The sequence below is a fragment of the Manihot esculenta genome, chromosome 12, assembly GCF_001659605.2.
Source record: "Manihot esculenta cultivar AM560-2 chromosome 12, M.esculenta_v8, whole genome shotgun sequence".
NCBI classification, from domain to species: domain Eukaryota; kingdom Viridiplantae; phylum Streptophyta; class Magnoliopsida; order Malpighiales; family Euphorbiaceae; genus Manihot; species Manihot esculenta.
Window position 1 is genome coordinate 34,721,661 of NC_035172.2, and position 20,373 is coordinate 34,742,033.

General features: G+C 30.1%; 1 protein-coding gene across 2 annotated transcripts; it reads right to left on the reverse strand.

Moving 5' to 3' along the window:
• Positions 1–4,495: 4,495 nt before the first annotated feature.
• On the reverse strand, positions 4,496–11,053 carry LOC110628204 (probable inactive receptor kinase At5g10020). Of its 2 annotated transcripts, none has more exons than XM_021774745.2 (3): positions 9,866–11,052; positions 7,407–9,077; positions 4,496–5,264 (listed from the first exon to the last, which is right to left on the reverse strand). In XM_021774745.2, exons 1-3 carry the CDS (start codon positions 10,821–10,823, stop codon positions 4,684–4,686), a joined length of 3,210 nt encoding a protein of 1,069 aa, XP_021630437.1. In that variant the 5' UTR covers positions 10,824–11,052; the 3' UTR covers positions 4,496–4,683. The 2 variants fall into 2 exon arrangements, with proteins under 2 accessions (XP_021630437.1, XP_021630438.1); XM_021774746.2 differs by lacking the exon at positions 4,496–5,264 and adding an exon at positions 6,751–7,326 and having other exon boundaries at positions 9,866–11,053.
• Between the last annotated feature and the right edge of the window lie 9,320 nt (positions 11,054–20,373).

Consider the following 20,373-nt stretch of genomic DNA (forward strand, 5'->3'; position numbering starts at 1 on the left):
ATTAGTCTCGTAGATATTGCTTATTTTATAGGGGGAGAAGGTTACCAGCCAGCAACCGATTCTCATTTAAAAATCCAAAATAAAAATAAAAATAATTAAAAAAAATTACATAAATCTGAATTTATATATAAAATGAAATTATTTATATTTATATTTTTAAGCTCTGGTGTTTGACTGCTTCTATTCAGAATCTATGGTCTTGGACACTAGCTGGTTTATCAATAATTCGACCAATGGGTCTTTGTTCCTTATGGTTTTGATTTGGAATCATTCCAAGATGGGTACCGATTCAGAATTTGGTTTTTATCTTGCTTGATTTGTTCTCGATATTTCTTTTCAACAAAACAAATACATTATCATCAAGAATTAATATTATCAAACAAATCTTTTCGCTATTTACCCTAATAATTTATTGCAAAATAAAAAAATGAAAATTTTTTAAATTAAAAAAATTCTTTCGTTCTAAATAAAAAATTATTATAAATAAAATTTGATGATTTTCTTTTGAGTCCATCGTATGGATCTGATGAATCTGATTTTCTTCTTACTCCATGATAGATCTGGTTTTCTTTTGGATCCATTATATGAGTCTATCGTATGGGTCTCTCAATATTCGATTTGATGAAATGATCTGCAAAATAAGGAAAGATGGTCAGGGGTCTACCGGAGATGCTCCCGGTGGAGACCTCCCAACGTTCAAATCAGGTTCATGAACTAGTGTAATATGGATAGATCAGAGTTGCAAATAAAAATAAAGTACAAGAATATGGAGGCGAGGAAGAAGTCCGAAGAAGAAGGAAGACCCCCTCCTTTTTTTACCTGTCCCTGACGCCTCCCGCCTTCCTGCTATTGTGCTATCTGTCTATGTCACTTAGCTCCATACATACGGACGTGTTAGACCCCTCTCCATGCCAGGCGGCCATTTAATTCCCTCGGCACGCGTGCGGGCTGGGCTGTGAAGTGATTGGACCAGCTCCTCTCCCTCACATCGCATCACCGAACTAGACTTCTTCCTGCTGGGTTTAGATTCGCGGGTAATCTATCCGTCCCGGCGTGTCTGATCGAGACTTGAGATGCTGAGTTGATCAGCCTAAAGAGGGCTTGATGGATTTTGGGTCATTGTTCTCCTCTTGGGTTCGGTCTCACCTAAGATAGAGAAAGCCCAGCGATCAACAAAATTAATTGAAATAATATTTTTAAAATTAAGTACAATTAAATTGAAATAACAAAAGCTAATTAAAATTAAGTGCAATTAAATTTTGGCCACCAATATATGCAAGGATAATTTAGTATCTTACTATATTTTCAAGACTTTTCTTCTTTTCTGTGCGTGTATTGTCCCTTCTTGTTAGATTGGATTTAGTGAATTCAATTTACTTTTCATTCTCTAAATTTTTTTTAGACATTTCTCTTTCTAGACTTTTTCTTTAGAGATTTTTCTTTCAATTTTTTTTTCTCTTATTTTTATAGTTTCTTGCAAGTAAGGGACTTTCTCTTTGCTGCTTAAAGAGTGAATTTCTCTCTTCATCATCAAATGGAGCTTTATATATTATTTTGAATTTGATTTAGCGTTATATTTGGTTAGAGGTTGGCATCAGAAAGGTGAGAGAGCTATAATCAAACATGCCATTGAGAGCTATGCGGACATAAAAATCAAAACTGAGTATAGTGGTTCAGTGGTTCAGTGGATGCACTAAATCTCACTGAGAGAAATTAACTTTAAACTTTATAAAAGATTTGGATCGAATTTAATTTTTATTACGGATATTCGATGGAGACTTACAATGGCTTTCTAAAAAAAAATTTCAAGACGCACGATTTTCAAAAGTGTGACGAGTGTTATAGGTTTCGTCATAAAGTTCAATTTAGAAATTTTATCATTTAGGAGTCAATTTTACATTTTAATTATTTTTTGGATATTTTAAATATTTTTATAATTTTAGATATTAAAATTTTATTTCTATTATAAATAGCTTCGTAACTATTAGAAATTCACTTTTCAATTTTTTCGAAATTTTTCTAATTTATCTTTTATCTTATTTCATCTTAATCAAATCATATTTGTTAAAATTTCTGATAAAATTTAAATCATTAATTAATACTAAATATATTAACCATTGCTACTTCTCTATTTTAGAATTTAAATAATAATATTTTAGCGGTAATTATGAAATTATTGTCATAATAATTTAAAATTATTATTATAAAAATATTTTTTTATATTTAATAAAAATATAATTTTAAACATAATTATTATTTATTATAAAAAATTAAATAAATTAACACTTTATATTCCACGGATAAAATTAATATAATAATTTTTAAACTATTTTGACTATAAAAATATATAAAATAATAATTTACAGCTTTATCTTACACTAAATTAAAAGTTTAATTTATCACTTTAAATTTTTAAATATTTTATTAAATAAAATATTCAAGTTATATTTATTTAATATCCAAATATTTACTGTTAGATTTCTAATATGAACATAGAAAAGAAACACTAAATTCCCTGCTTTCAGATTTTTTTAAATTAATGTCTAGTTTATTTAATTAATTTTAAGGGTTAGTCAAGAAACTACGACGTTTAATTTGAAAACTAATATTATTATTATTATTATTATTATAAAATTTTCTACTTTTTAATTAATTAAAACAATTAGTCAAATGTCAGAATAATTCATAATGGGAATCCAAAGTCTCTGATTTGAGATGTCACCAAACTTTGTTACAAATAATAAGAAAATCACTGACAAATGCAATACCTCATACTTGGTTAAGAATCCACCTCAGCTCATTTAAATATTTGATGATTAATTGGATTTACACATCAATTCTAAATTTTTAAATTAATTTATTAAAAAAAAATTCCAACGTTGACTAGAAAATTTTACCATACCCAAATTTCCTAGACTTTGAGCACATTTGTCCCTTCTTTTTAACTTTATTAGAGCATATTTAGTTATATTTTATAATGGCTTTTTTAATTAAAAATTAATATTAAAAAATAAAATGTGAAATATTTTAAATTTATTTATAAGTATTTATTACCAGATTAAATGTATAAATATAATTTTAAATATATTTATTGGGGGGTTATTAATTATATTATTTTTATATTAAATCTATTTTATTTATTTATCAAAAAATTATATATTATAATGATAATTTTATATAAGTGATTTTCTATGAAACGATAAGCTAATCAAAATACTAATATTTTAATAAAAAAATTATTAGTATTTTTTTTCTTTTTAAATATGCAAATTAAATTGCATTGGAAACTCGGAAGGGTAACTGATTACAAATCCAAACTGGCTCAGAAACAAAAACAAAAGTCCACATTTCAGTTCAAAGCCCAAACATAATCCAACCCATTTCGAGAATGTCTTAGAATAATTCACTCGCTTTGTCCCTCAATCATGTTGTCCCGCATCTCTACTCCGACATGCAGCAAGTCAGGAAAGAGTCAGACCGCCAGCCACCATACACTCTAAGAATAGAGGTCAAACCAACAAAATAACAAAACAAAACGAAAGTACAACCTCGAAAGAGGAATAGCCGGAAAGATAAAGTAAAAAGTAATGCAATTAAATAAACACCCATCTAATCATTAATAGGTCCGATAAAATCAAAATTACCTTAAAAACAGAAAAATGGCGTTTTAATTTCGGATAGTCATGAAGTCGCCCAAAAAAGGCGGCTTTGCACTTCAGCACCGATTAAATTTATATCATTCACAATGACAATCGACAGATTAAAAAATTTGAGATATAGAAATGGACCATGCAATCAAAGTCACAATTTTACACAACTGAATACTGACAAAATCGAATTTCAACAGAACATTTCATTGAATATTATCAAAATCAAAACTCTAAAAACTATACATAAATCATAATAAAAAAAATCATTGAAGTTGAATAAATCACTCTGTTTCTATTTGATAACATTTTACATGAACATCAAGTATTGTTGTTTCTACAAGGATAAGTTTATTTTAATTTTAGTAAGAAAAATAAAAAAAATATAAATATTTAAAATTATAGAAATTAAATAATACATATAATTAAAATTATAAAAAATTATATAATATAAACATCAAAGCGAACTAATATTTTTTTTGAGAATGACTAAATAATAAAATTTTATAAAAATATAAAAATATTTTAATTGAATTATTTTCAAATATAAATGAATTAGTGAGATTTTTAAAAATTTGAAAACTTAATAATAGTAATTTATCTTGGGAATATCGAGATGGCAGACATTATACCATGATTGCTTCCAAAATTTCTAATATTCGGAAAGAAACTGTAAATTCCCTGCATAATTCATACTCGTTACAAGATTGCTTCCCCAGCAGGAACACAGAATAAAGCAGGGGATGAGGGAGGCCACTTGCACAGACGCGCACATACATATCTCATATGCACTCCAGTGAACAGGTTGTTTCCTGTTGCTGAAAACACAGAATTTGCAATCATTTCCATTTAAAGATCAAACTCAAAACACTGTCAAATAATCAATGGATTTGTTGTTCCTTTACAAGAAAATTTCCACAAAAAAATTGTAATAATTAGCCCAAAAATCAGAATGCTAGAAAAACAATTAATGAAAAAAATGGACAATTGGGTCGAGGAATGACAAAAATTAATTCCAAGACACATGTACAAAATTTCAAACAGATATAGAACAGAGATCCTCCAAGACTTGTCTGATGTTAGGTCTCTCATTTACAGGGAGAATACACCTTAGTGAAATACCCAGCAAATCATCCATTGCTTTTGATGGTTCTTCTCCACTTGCAATATCTCTGTCAATACAGTCCATCCGTCTACCTTCTTCATCACACAGCCGAACCCAATCTGTAAGATCAACCGCTCCTGATTGCCCCGATATGATATCGCCAGCGCTTCTTCTGGTTAACAATTCCATCAAGATAACTCCAAATGCATACACATCAGCCTTGAATGAAGGAGGGACTGCTTTAGATGCATTAGCAAGTTCTGGAGCACAGTATCCTAGTGCTCCAAGATTCAGTATCTGCTCCGCAATGCCAGCAGGTGTCATCAGGCGGTGAAGGCCATAATCGGTAAGCCGAACATTATAATCTGGACCTTCCAGAAGTATATTTGTTGGCTTCAAATTCCCATGGAGCATTCCTCTATCATGAATGTACAACAGACAACGAGCAACATCAGCAGCAACCTTTAGTCTTTGGTTGAACGATAACAGTGAGTACCTCCGAGGTGTGGTCTCTGTGCAACAGATATTTGATGAAATAAAATCATAGAAAAAAGCTCACTGAAAAAAAAAAATCAGAAAATTCCTCCACTCAATTTACAATGTGTAAGTGGAGATGTGACTAACACTCCTTAAAGAGAGTTTTTACAAGGAATACACAAAAGTTCTTGTTCTGGTCATGATATTCCTATTGGATTAGCGCTCAGCAAAACATTGACACGGTCAAGTATGCTTGAGTAACAATATAAACAACAGATGCATTCACTACTAGGTGTTCTCCTTGAAAAGGTTTTGATATGACAGAAATATAGTGATATCACAAATCCAATGTTAGAAAGGGAATATAGCATGTAATGGCCTGTGTGAACTTCCTCTAATAATCAAGGATTAACTTCTGAGTTATATGATCAGGTCCAGCTCTGCCTCAGTGGCTAGTCCACATGTGCAAAGAACTGACAATTATTTTCTAATACCAAGGTTATAATCATTGAATGAAAAGAAAAGGAAATGCAAGCACTGAAACTAAGTCAAGAATATACATAATTGCTAGAATTTTTATTCAATGACAAAAAGTAATTAATATGAATTAAGAGCTTAAACGTTATTCAGTCCTACTGTAGTTTCCTCCTTTTCCTTTTCTTTCATATTTAAAAAGGAAAACACACACACACACATAGGCAACTTGTTCATTACCCAAACAGCATTGTTGTTTTTACTCTTCCAAAATGCTTCAAAACAAGCAACATTCCTTTTTTTTTTAAAAAAAAAGCCACAAATTTAGACTTCATTTCAATCATTGACTTTTTTCTTCTAAAACCACAAAAGGCAGTCTTTTCCCCCCTCACTCTCTCTCTCTCTCTCTCTCTGCTAATTTCAAGCAAATCTCTATTTCTGTGTGTCAATATAAACCTTGAAGGCTCTCTTTCTAGCTGTCCATCATCTCCCATATCCTTCCTTTTTATTTTCTCAGCATTTTTTCTTGTCCTTCCTTCAATTTTCCTTTTTCCAATTCCAATTTGCTCTCTCTCAGTTAGGCTTGATAAGAATGGTGACGTTTGGGGGTGACTTCCTCTCTCCTCTTACCTCAAACTACTAGTCTCGTTCCTTTCTCCCCTCCACTGTGGTTCTTGCAATGTTATTAAATCCAGCCCGATCAAGGAACCGATGAGGGTAGAGTAAAAGTCTAAAGTTCAATCGTGAATGAGACAGTGTTTAACCGGTATATTATTACATAAATATTATAAAATCAATAATATTATTTTTATTATAATTAATGCTTTTATTTTTATAAATAATTATTAAAATAAGTTTACTTAAATTTTAAGATTAAATTGTTTCTAGAAAATAATTTGAAATTTTATATAATAATATTCAATTATATGTAATAGAGAAAAACTTAAAATTAGAATTTATAATAAATGAAAAATAAATATTACTATATTAAAATTACATAAAACAATAAACATAAAAATTTATATAATTCTTTACCCGGTAAGAGATAATAAAATGAAATAATGTAATGATTAATTTAACTAATAAAATAAATTATTAATAATATTAATTATTGCAATTATAATTTTTTTATTTTTTTGTTATAATAGTTAGTTATAGATTAGTAGTTATTAATTACTTTATATTAGTATATTATAAAAAAAAAGAGATAAATTTGTCCATATATATATATTAAATGTAAAGATAACAACTGATAGAGGTGGTGGTTCAGATGGCAAAAGCCAATTGTTGCGTCTAAGATACCAGGATCAAATCTCGGTGACTCAAACTGTCTGGGTTTTAGGTACGTACACTCAATTCCTGGCTGGTTCAAGCCAGTTTTATTAAATACAGGGCACCAACGAAACTGATGAATTTTTTTCCCTTTTTAATAGCTCATCTTGTGGTAGCATAAACTGTATTTTGAGAAACAAGATCAACTAAAGTATAACCAGAAGTATGTAAACCTGAACATGAACAGATCTTAGATAAGTGTGGCCATGACTCACCTAGCTCAAAAAGATAACTTGAAAAACCATAAAACAGCCAAAACGCAGCAATAATGTAAATCCTTTTCCCAACACCCTACCAAAGTTTACAAGATAATTTAAGCATGAAAATGGTAACAAGATAAATACAAATCTAGAAGGAAATAAGATGCTTACCATACAGATGGAGGGCCAAGCTGTCTCCCTCAATATAGTCTGCTAGGAGAAGTCTCTCTTGCTCTCTAGGGCCCCAATAATAAGCTCGCAATGGAACAATATTTGGATGCTTTATAGATCCTATTCTTTTAACTTCCTTAGCAAATTCTTTCTTATGTTTAACCAGCCCCACCCGCAGCCACTTCACAGTCAACATATGTCCACCATCTAGAGTAGCTTTGTATAGAGTTCCATGGCTGCTTCTGCCAAGAACTTCTGCCGGGGCTCGAGATAACTCCTCTGCAGTAAATGCTAGAGAAGCATCAAGGAAGAATAGTTCTCCAGCCAGCCGATCTGGTGAATAGACGTCCAACTTTACAGATTGGTCACGTGGCTGAACAAAATGGGGTGAGGAAGCCAATGGAGAGCCTGGGGAGGATTTCCTTCCAGAGGTTGTGGGATAATTCTCTAGCACATTAGGATCGGAAGGTGCTGAGCTGGCTGCCGCACCCCCAGGTAAATCATGCTCAATAATTTCATTTGCAAACTCTGTCTGCCCAGATAATGACCTTGATTTTGAAGTAAGCAAGTGATCATTAGAAAAACTCAATGAGGCTGGTTTGCGATGAACATTTGATTGGAATTTGAAAAGAGAAGATCTTGCGGATCTTTCAACTTTAGCATCTCTCACCGTAGTTTGGCCACCAAATCCACTTCTTCCATGAAATTCTTTTTGCTGTACCCGGTGATAGGCCAGTAAAACCAAAATGGTCAGAGTAGCTACAATTGCACCAACAATTATTCCTATTGTAACACCACGTTTTGAACTATGATGTTTACTATTGGCAGGAAGCTGATCTGGAACGGAATTTGTTGTTGGCTGGCCACCTGGAAAGACCAGCAATGAATTTCCAGGATGAAATGAAGAAATGCCAAATTTTGTTCTCAAGTTTTCTGGAACAGTGCCACTTAGATCATTATAGGACACATTGAATCCAATTAGGCTGGATGGAAGCTTATCAGGGATTTTACCCTTAAATTTGTTGCCAGATAAATCAAGGTACTGCAAGTAAGCAAGTTTGCTCAATTCAATTGGCAGCTCTCCTGATAACCCATTGTTTGAGAGATTCAGCAATTTGAGACTTCCCAGGTTACCTATGTCCGAAGGCAACCCACCTGTCAAGGAATTGTAGGAAAGATCAAGAGACTCCATTTTTGGATAAGAAGGCAAAATTAATAATTCACCCACTCGTGAGCCTTGCAGTGGAATTGGTCCTGTAAACTGATTTCTTGAAAGATTTAGGTTTGACAAGGTCAATGAAGTAAATAAACCACCTGGAATTGGCCCACTAAGTTGATTTAAACTGAGATCAATTGCAGACAATCCTGGACTCTCCCCCAATTGAAGGGGCAAGTTTCCTTCTAGGGAATTATTTCTAAGAATAAGTTTACTTAATCTAAGAAACTGAGAAGTTAAGTTTGGTAAACTTCCTGACAACATATTTGAACTCAAATCAAGAACCTCTAGTGTGGCTTCCCAATTCTGCATAACAGACATGTCACCGGAGAGATTATTTCTACTCAGATCCACAACTGTACATCTCTTAAGAAAACTGGGCAAAGGACCAGATAAACCATTTGAAGAGAGATTCAAAATATTCAGAGTTGTAGATTGAATTCCAGGAATAGAATCTGCAATTAGATAAATGCTTAGTATCAGAAAGACACCCTACAGCAATAAGTCACCACAGAAGAATTAATACTTGCATAGGACTTGTACAGATATAAATGTCGAAATATCAGACATGGCAGATATTGGAGAGTCATGCTGGAAGAAGATAACCCATACACTCAGAGCCATTTAACTTTTGATACTAAACCTAAAAAATGTTTACCTTTTATTTAGGTTTGGAATTTAATTTTATGTGCATCTGTATCCTCTTTTCAAGTCTTTAAACTCTTAATTTATAGCAAAAATATCTAAACTAATTAGAATGTGTAAATACATATAGAAAGTGATGGAGTAAAGTTGATGAGCAAAAGCTACACATAAATTTGTTCCAACTCAAAATTGCAATTTAATGTATTGAAAATTTTTACCATGCTAACGTAAAGATTATACAGATCTATCCCTGTCTTTGGAAAGTGAATGTTATTTTGCCTACACCCATGCTAGCCCTAAAAATAGGGAAGTCAGATAAATCATAACAAATAAATTCACTTTCAGAGGGGGGAGATCAAACGAAAAAAACAAAGAGTCAAATTCCAGGATCTCAGCATCAATAAAACAAGCAAATTTAAATAACAACATCACATTTTAAATTTAAAATTTATTTAACCTTAAAACTAGTCGAAGTTAATCATAATTATTACGTCAGTTGACTGAATACTCCAATCAAATTCTAACACAAGGGGGAAAACCTGCACACTCAACAAATCAAAAGCACAATTATTACCAACGGAAATGAAGAATTCCGTACCTGAAATTCCATTGCCACTAAGATCCAATTCTTCAATTGGCATCGACCCATTTAACAATTCCTCAGCAATAGCCCCAAACAACTGATTATTTCGCAATTGCAAAACCCTCAAATGAAGCATAGACTCAAATGAAGGCAACTTCCCACTAATCCCATTGTTACTTAAATCCAAAACCTCCAGACTCCTAAATAGTGCAATCACCTCTGCTTTCAAGAACCCACCGATCAACTTATTTCCGCTGAAGTTGACGAAACGCACCGTATTAGCCAAACCGGACACGTTCTCCACACTAAGGCCACCAAGCTCACCATAGAACTCATTATCGCTCAAATCCAAGTAATCCAAATTAATCAATTCACTTAACACCTCACGAACATTTCCTCTAAATTTATTGGAATGCAAATCCAATACTCTCAATTGCTGCAAATTTCTGAACGGGACTGGCAACCCAACCGGAAACCCGCCTTCAAAACCATTTCTTGACAAATTTATGTACTTCAAGTTCCATAACTCAGCGATCCGACCCGGGATCGGACCAGAAAATTCGTTATCTGACAGATCCAAGTGCTGGAGTGAGCTCATGGAACCCAATGTGGGTACAAGTCGACCAGTGAAGTGGTTACCAGAGAGAGACAAGTTCTGAAGAGACTTAAGGTTGAGCAAAGTAGAAAACTTGAGGTCACCGGAAAGACTCAGGCGGTCGAGGATAATGCCGGTGACTGAATTGGTAGTCGAGTCGCAGGTGATGCCGGGCCAAGAAACGGGGCAGGAGCTCTGGTTCCGTAGATTGGATAAGTTCCATGCTGAGACGATTCTATCAAGCGGGTCGGACTGAATACCCTTCTTGAACTCAAGTAAGGATCGGAGCTCCGACGGATCGGACTGAGAAGCTGAAGAAGTGAAATAAAAGAGCAGAAAGAGAGAGCAAAAAAACAGAAAGAAACAACCGAGACTCATTTAGAGAAAGAATCAGAAACTAAACTCTAATGATTCATTTCAGAACTCGAAACCCTAGAATGCGAAATCAGAAAGAGAGATAGAGAGGGAGAAGAGCTAGGGTTTCTTTTTCTTCCTCTGTAGAGAGAGAAGGAAAAGTCCGTTAAAAATGGCGGTTTAGAGGTCAGGTGGAGAGTGTTGATTGGTGAGACTGTGTGAGTGAGTGAGTAACTACAGACTGTAAAGAGAAGGACGACCTCCCCTCTCTCTTTATCTCCTCCTCCGTCACTGTTACTGTGAATAGTGTTTCTTTAGGGGCCCGCACACTTTTTTTTTCTTTTGACGGCGTTAAGTGGATGGTGTGCTATTTTTTTAAGTAAAATAAATTGAAATGGTTAAGAATTAATGTAATTGGAGGAGAGATTTCCGGTTGAGGTGATACAGCTCATCTTCTGCTGTATTGTTGGACCGTAATCATACTTTATTTCTACTTGCAGTAGTAGACTAACTTTTTTTTTTTTATTTTCTTAAAAAAACTGATTTTTTATTTTTTTTCATTCCTTCAGTTTGACTATATTTAAAGATTACCAAAATAGATATTCATTACTAAAATAATTAATAAATATTAAAATAATTAATATTATTAAATAAAAATATTATTTTTTATTCAATTTAAATTTAAAATTAATCTAATTTTAAGTTTCATTTTAAATATTTGATTTTGAATATAGTTATGCTAAAAATGTACGTGGTAAAAGATTCTGCAGTTTCTTTGTTTGTTTGCAGGCGAATGATAATGTTCTACTATGGAATCTTACACAACGATCTCTTTATAGGAGTCGGCATTCCATTCAAAAATGAAATAAAATATTAAATTAATTTAATTTAAAATTTTACTTTGGTTCTTTCGTACTTCCAAAAACAAAGAAAGGCTGTTTCATATTCAATCCAATGACTTCCTATTCTAAAAAAATTCAATTTCATCTATTTTTTTAATTAATATAATATTTTAAAATTTAAAAAATAAAATTTTATAATGTGAATGTGAGTTTAGATGAATATGAAGATATTTTTCTATTTTTTATTCATTTTCTTTTATTTGTTAATAATGTCTAACAATTTTTATATTACAGTATTATCTATTTTTGTCACTTAGATTCATATATACAGACGTGTTAAAACTTCCTTTCACGCCAGACGATTATTTAATTCTCCTGATACACATGCGGACAGAACAGCGAAGTGATTGGACATATTATCTCTCCTCACATCACATCACCAAGCTGAATTTCTTTTGCTGGACTTGAATTTACGGGTGACTCGACCTATCTCAAGTGTCTGAATCAGAGCTTGAAACCTGGATTGATCAACTTAAGAGGTTTCGCTGGTTTTAGATCAGTTCTGTTTTCTTAAATTATGTTTTACTAAGATTAATGAGACCCGACTGTTATCATAATCAAAAAAAAAATTATTAAGCCTTCATTTGTTGACAAAAAAATAATTTATATTTTATTAAGTTTTCATTTATTTATAAAAAATAATTTATATTTCAAATAAATATAAATATTATATTTATGAATAGTTGGAAATATGAATAGTTGAAATTTGGTTACAAGTCAAGATCGGAATCCAATCTCAGTGGTTACGGTAGAGATTTCACCACCAACCTCTCTCAATCTTCACACAATATCTCATAAATATTATATTTCAAAAATCAATAAATTTTAATTTTCAAATTTGATATATATTGAATTTAAAAGGCCATGAAAATTAATTACAAAAAATATATATAATTTAAAAAATAATATATTTATTATTGAAGTATAAATCATAAATAGAAATTTTTAAATGCATCATGTTGATAATGGGTGCATAATATCAAGTCTTGCACGTTAGAGATTACAATAAGCTAATATATACGAGAGGATAATATTTTTTAAAAAATAATTTTAAATAAATTTTTATAGTCAATATATTCTCTCCCAGCTAATATAATTTTTTTAAAAAAATATTTACTGTTAATTTCTTTATGCCAACTATAATAATATTTTTAAGACAAATTTTCAGACATTTTAATTTCTTATAATATTTAAATTTTTAATTTTTATACACTAAAATTTATAATTTGATGACCGCTGTATTTTTTCATCCCGGTCTGGAGCCAGACCCATGACAATAACCCATTATCTGGAGATCTTCAAATCTCCCGCATGGACCCAGTCCGGCCCACTCAGTCTTGAGACCGGGCTTCATCTAAGTTCCTCAATCAGGCTCGCCCAGTCCGTACGGCTCACCAAAAGGATCCTATTTGGACTCAGTTTTAATCTTATCTTTTAGCCCGGTTCGAAACCTAAAAGGAGACCGATCTATCCGTCTGGTGGGTCCCTCAGCATGCGTGCCCATGGAGAATCAGAGGCCGTTACCCATGTAGCAGGAATATGATATTCTCGTACGCCCGAATCAATATGACAGGGACAGGTGGTCTAATGATAGACAGTTTATTATACATCACTAGCAGATAAAAGAAAACAAATAAAAGGAGGATTGCCCTCCTCTAAATCTAAGTTTTTTCTAATTTTATAAAATTCCTATAAAATCTTATTTTCTGAATATCAGATTATCATAATTAATTTATTAAAATTAAAGTTTTAAAGTTTTTTATCACGATTTATTAAAATTTTTATTAAATAATTCGATTAATATTAATTAATGATTCGATTCGGTGATTTTTTTTTTCGTGATAAATTATTTACATAAGTTCTACATTTTATTCTTGTGAATCGGGGAGAAAGAGATCCAGTGAGAAGAGAATTGGCTGAGAGTTTAGGATTTAGAGTTTATGATTATTGTAATATAATAATAATAATTGAGACTAATAAGATAGATAAAATAAAAACATTAATTTGGGTTGGCGGATAATTCAAAGTGGATGGAATACATGTAAAGTGATATACAGCCAATAAAATGAAATAAAATAAAAAGGAGAATAATATTTTATTATATCACCTTTGATTATGTAATAATAGAATAATGTATGTGCGGCCAACATTTCAAACAAAAGAACCGACCCAATTGTTTTACTGCAGAAATCCGGCTTGATTTTTTAACAAATCGATTTGATCTTATATCCTTAATAAATCGGTCTATTATATTTAATTTGATTTTTTAATTAAAAATTTCAATTGAATCAAACCAAAAATCAAGTAAACTAGCCATGTTTGAAAATAACTCTCAGCCTGTCTCAAGTATTAAAGTTTTAATTAAAAAGGGAAAATTATTTTTTTATTTTTGTATTAAAAAATCATTAATTTATATATATAATTTTATGACATATTCCCAAAAAACAAATAAAAAGAGGGTTTATGATCACATCAAAAATGGGCGGCAGAAAGAGAGAAGATAGGGTTTGGAGTTGGGGAAAAGGCCAAAGGGTTTGTGGAATGTATGAAAGGAGCAATCCTCACTTTTAATGTTAGGCATAGCTAAGACTATTCACTTGGCAAAAAGAACTACACCTTTTTGAGCATTAGCTCTTTGCCCATAGTTAGGGCTGCCTTTCACAAATAGGACAAACCTTGACTTGAAAGACTTCAAACCAAATTGGCTTATAATATTAATTTTTAAAAAAATTATTATTTAATTTTTATATTAAAAAAAAAACTCATTAATATACCATTCAATTTTAAAAAAATTATTAATTATTATTATTTAATTTTTATGATTTGAAAATATTTATTAATTAATTTTTTTAATTTAAAAATAAAAATTTTACTAATTAATTCATTTATACTAAAAATATTTTAAAATTTTTTAAAATATTTAGCCGTTAAAATTAATAAATAAATAAATTAATTAATTTTTTAAAATATCATAAATATTTTAATATATTTTTAAAATTAAATTTTTTATATTAAAAAATTCAAATAATAATTTTTCTCACACCACCACCATCCAGCTAGGCTACACCATGTTAGCCCTTATAATGTTCAATGGAAATTCAAGATTTGTTCATAACACAATAACACATACAATGTATCTTTACAAATCACCTTATTCTGATTTTTGGTGGCCGGAGATTACAGAGGAAGAGAAGACGGAGATTTTGCTGACAGAAATAAGTTTTTTAAAAAATTTTATTCTCAATTTTAGAATAAAAATTTTACAAAATTTAATTAAATTTAAATTTTTTTAATCATTTTTCTTATTTATAATGAAAGAATTTATTTTTTTAATTTATAAAATTTTATTTCTTTAATTTATAAAATTTTACTTTTAATAAAAATAAAATCATACATAATTTTATAAGAATTTATTTAATTTTTTTATTATAAAATAAATCATGTCAAATCAGAAGTATTTTAAATTCTGAGTTTTGATAAATCAATTAATATATAACATAAAATTAATAGTTTAATTATTAAATGTTAATTTCAATCTAGATATTTAATTAATTTCTTTTAAAAAACAAGATATTATTGATACCATACTAGCCAAACAATAAGCAATTGTTCAAATCTTACATAATCTATTCTAGGGTTGGTGATATATCTACATCTGATATCTTGAACTTAAGTCTTGACATGGCAAATTTCTCGGTAATGTGTTATATATATATATATATATATAGTTTGTAATTTCATATAAAATAGCCTACGTGGAATATTAAATTAATTGAAATAAGACGTGAGATTCGGCTGATTTCTATTCATATGGATGGAATATAAAAAATTTAAATTATATATAATAATTAATATAAAATTATTAAATAATTTAAATTAACTATGAAATCACTAAACTATTAGTGAATCACAATACGACACGTAATAGTTTAGTTTTAATTCAGTAATTGTATTAGTGAATCACAGTATTCAAGGTTTCGGTCTTGATTCAACAATTATATTCGATTTAGTTGCGACAAGAATGTCTTTAATAGGAAAGAGTGTGTACTTGGGTTAACTATTTTGAGCCAAGTGAAATTTGAGTCGGACTATTTCAATTAGTATCAGAATCATCCTGAATCAGAAAAATTGTGCAAACTTATGTGAGACGAGGTGGAGCCGCCGGAGTTACTAACAAATCATAATATCCGAGGGTTTGGTCTTGACTTGTCAATTATATTTAATTCATTTGCGACGTCCTAGGACCGTTTCAATTGGTATCAAAGCTATCTTGAATCAGAAAAATTATGCAGACCCGTGTGAGACGAGGTGGAACTGTCCGAATTACTAGCGAACCACAATATTTGAGGGTTTGGTCCTGACTTAGCAATTATATTTGATTCATTTGAGACTTCCTAAGTAAAGGCTAGCTTGTGGGATGCAGAGTTAGTGTGACTGCGAGAAAATGACTATTCGTACTCTGGGTCAAAAAAATTATACAGAGCTAGTGGGATGCAAAGCTACTGGAATAAGAAAATGACTACCCGTGTGAGACGAGGTGAAGCCACCCAAATTACTAGCGAACCACAATATTCGAGAGTTCAGTCCTGACTTAATAATTATATTTGATTTATTTGTGACGCCCTAGGAAAGGGTTATATGTGTGAGACGAAGTAAAGCCGCTCGAGTTACTAGCGAACCATAATATCTGAGAATTTAATCATGACTTAGCAATTGTATTCGATTCATTTGCAACGTCCTAAGAAAGAGTTACTCGTGTGAGGTGGAGCCATCCGCGTTACTAGCGAACTATAATATCCGAGAGTTTGGTTCTAATTTAACAATTATATTCGATTCAGTTGTGACGAGGACATGCAAATTTAGTAGAAGAGAGAAATTTTTCCGTCCCACATCGACAAAATACAAAAAATCAAAATTATATATAATAGTTAATATGAATCTACTAAATAACTTGAGTTAATCATTTTGAATTCAGTGAAAAGTGAGTCTAAAAATTATTTAGATAAGTTTGGATCAGACTTTTTTATGAGACATATAAATTAAAGTGGATTCTATAATATAAAAATTAATTAAGTCTTTATTCTGTCATTAATTATAATTATCTTTAATATACAAATCAATTTTTTAGAATCTAAAATAATAGTAAAAAATAATAATGTTTATAATATAATTTTAAAAATAATAAGTTAATAAATTTAATATAAATTAATTAGAGAAATTCAATTTAATAAGTTCTATATAAATTACTTTCATTACATGTGAAAAATAATTTTTGAAAAGTTGACTTAAAATGTAATAATTAATTAAATAACACAATGAATACTAATGGCTATTTTTTAAAATAAAAATTAAATTAAGTAAAATTACTTATTTATTATTTTGTTAACTACCTCTGCACTCGTAGATTTAATATGGTGATAAGTGTATATAAGTAAATCTGAAAGATTTTAAATTTTAAATCTCCAATTCTCGTTTTAAAAAAAAAAAACTATGATTACGTGTCAAATATCACGGATTATTGTATAATTTTTTTATATATGGGTGAATGGTTATAAATCTTTTTCTCCTCCTGCTCCATGATGAATCATGATAGATCTGATTTTCTTCCTGGTCCATCATATGGATCCATCAAATGGGTTTCTCAATATTCTATTTGATAAAAGGACCTGTAAAATAAGAAAAAACGGTCAGATATCTATCGGGATGCCCCGGTGGAGACCCTCCAACGTTCAAGTCAGATTTTATGAATAAGAGTAGTATATTTAGGTAAGAGTTGCCGAGAGAAAATAAAAATGGAGTCCAAGAAGGAGAAAAAAAAGCCGATTGCCGGAAAGAGAAGACCCCTCTTTTATCTTTTACCTGCCCCTGTTCCTGCTATTATGCTACCTGTCTATGTCACTCAGGCTCCTACGTACGGACGTGTCAGACCCTTCTCCACGCCAGACGGCCATTTAATTCTCTCTAGTGCGCATGCGGGTAGGGCTACAAGGTGTTTGGGCCTACTATTCTCTGCTGCTTCACTTTATTGGTTGGACTTCTTCTTATTGGATTTGGGCTCATGGTGGATCTGGCCTACCCCGCGTGTCCGGATCGAGACTTGAAATATTGGGTCGATTTTGCTTAAGGAGGACTTGATAGGCTTTGAGCCATTATTCTCCTTTTGGACCCGGCCTCGCTCAGGGTAAAGGAAATCCGGCGGTCATCAAATGGGTATAATATTTCATTTCTATTTTCCCTCCTTTATGCTTTTTTTTTTTTTAAAGCTTTGGATAATAAATGTATAAGTTGCTTTCAATAACACCCTGTTAACCATAAAACTTGGAAGAAACTTTTCAGCTATATAGAGCAAATAATCAAGCATATAAAACATAATTGATGTTAACATTTCATCTTAATTAATTAGTCAAACCTTCAAAATCAAACTTTAATTTTGATGTTGCTTTCATTTTGCTTCTGTATCAATGTCATTTTCCAATTGGAAAAAAAATAAATATAATTTCAATTTTATCCTTTTAAATTTCGTTTGATAACGTATTCACAGATTTAATATAATGTAAGTGTATCTAAATAAATTTAAAAGAGTATCTGAGTAAATTTAAGAGATCTCAAATTCTACTCTTTCGATTCTATTTTAAAAGAAAATTTTGTTCATTAATATTATGCTGTTATAGTAGTGGACAACTATTCAAGTCAGTATTTAATTAAATGTTATAAAGATATAATTTTTTATAAATTATTATTTTAAATGCTAAATAATAGTTTTTTAATTTGTAATATTATTTTAAAAATAATTTTTAATAATTAACGATTCACACATTTAGAAAATATATAGTAATTTTAAAAATTAAAAATAATTGAATTTTTAAAATTTAAATACTTAAAGTTAATTTAAAAAATCTATTAAATTCGTCCAAAGTCATGGCAGAAGAAGTTGCTTGATTGGAATGCAAACTGTAAATTAATGAGAAAGGGTGTAGATGCATGCACGAAGGAAAAGAACTAAGAAAAAGAAAGAGAAAATAATCTTGGAAACCAAACAGGAAACAACTCATCACTCTTTCTCTCTGGCTCTTCTTCATAATTTTTTAGTAAGAAATGGACCAAAATTGCCAACCCATATTCTAGATGTTGAAGGTTGAGCTTTCTATTTATGAATTAGAAAATGGATTAAATAATGGAGAATTCGGAAATTCTTGTTTGGACTTGCAAATTGGAGGCGATATATATTTCTTTTTTTATGAAATATATATTTCTTTGCTTTATCATATAATTTTACTATTTTGACATTTATGATTTATTTGAGAGGCGATAGTTTAATTTTATATTAAAATAGTATTTTTAGTAATAAACAACAGTAATTTTTGGATTTTAAATTAATGTGAAATTCATGAAATATTATTTTAATATAAAATAATATTATAATATGTTTTGATATTATTTTAATATAAAATAAAATTATATATATTAAAGTAAATTATAGATTTTAAAGTGAAAAGTTTATAAAATTATATATATTTTTTTACTTTTCTTCATAAAAAATAGAGAGAAAGGAAATTGAAAACCCTACTTTGAATATAAAAATTGAAAAATAATCCTTCAAATCCTATTTATTTTTAAAATATATTAGAAAGCTGTGAAATTTCATATAATTTTTTTAAACTCTATTTTTAAAAAAATTTTGAAATCAAGAAAAATATATTTTTTTATTATCAATTTATCTCCTGTATTTGACTTTTAAATTTAAATAATAGCCAAAAAAAGAAAAAAAAATTCAATATTTTACCTTTTATTTCCTTTTTAGAAAAATTTTCAAGAGCATTAGTACAGATTGAGCAACGCATAGAACAATAAGCTATGTTTATCTCTTTGGTTTAAATTTTTTGCTGTACTTGGAGTTTTACTGTTTGGTACTGAAGTAGAAGGGGCTATCTCATGCCGTGGATCCGCCGGTGGGCACCGGAAATTCTGCAAACAAGGTACAGTTACATTTGCTGTGGTTATTATTTTGCTTTAAATTTTTCGTTTTTTTTTTTGGTGGGGGGGGGAGGAGTAATGGTTAGATTAATTTTGTCCTTGAAATGATGAAGGGAAAATCTGAGTGCTGCAGTGCAGCGTACGAAAAAGGAAATGATGGGTCCTTTATGAGAAGGAAGATTACTTTTACCACGTGCTCGTGGGCCCAATCCCTAATCACAACATTGGAAGAATTATAAATATAATATAGTCTTTGGGGTTTTACTGTAGTATTAGTTTAATATGTAAGTTAGTTAAACATTTTTATGAATCAAATATTATAAAACAAGTTTTATAAATTAAATAAACTATTTGAAATAAATTAAAAATAAAGTGTCTTTTACTTTTGATTATCTTGTTATTATATAGCTACTTCTAAGATATACAAAAAAATTATATTATTCTAAAATATGATGGCGAGATTTTGTCGTTATTTTTAAATAAACTAATTTTTAATCAATCATAATAATGAGTTTGCTATTGCAAATTGAAATTTAGGTACATACTATCAAATATCATTAAATTTGAGGATCTCAAGTTGAATTTATCTTAAAATACCTAACGAGTTATCTCATACTCTACTCTTTGAATGAATGATAATTTTTATTTAAATTAAATCTACATCAATATAAAATATAAATGCACAAGCTATATTTATT

Bases quoted from the DNA above. Each gene is read 5' to 3' on its own strand.
- LOC110628204 (XM_021774745.2), bottom strand. From the start codon at position 10,823: ATGAGTCTCGGTTGTTTCTTTCTGTTTTTTTGCTCTCTCTTTCTGCTC. The intron at 9,078-9,865 runs GTACGGAATTCT...ATCTAATTGCAG, and splicing joins TAGTGGCAATGGAATTTCAG to ATTCTATTCCTGGAATTCAA. The intron at 5,265-7,406 runs GTAAGCATCTTA...TCTGTTGCACAG, and splicing joins CTTGGCCCTCCATCTGTATG to AGACCACACCTCGGAGGTAC.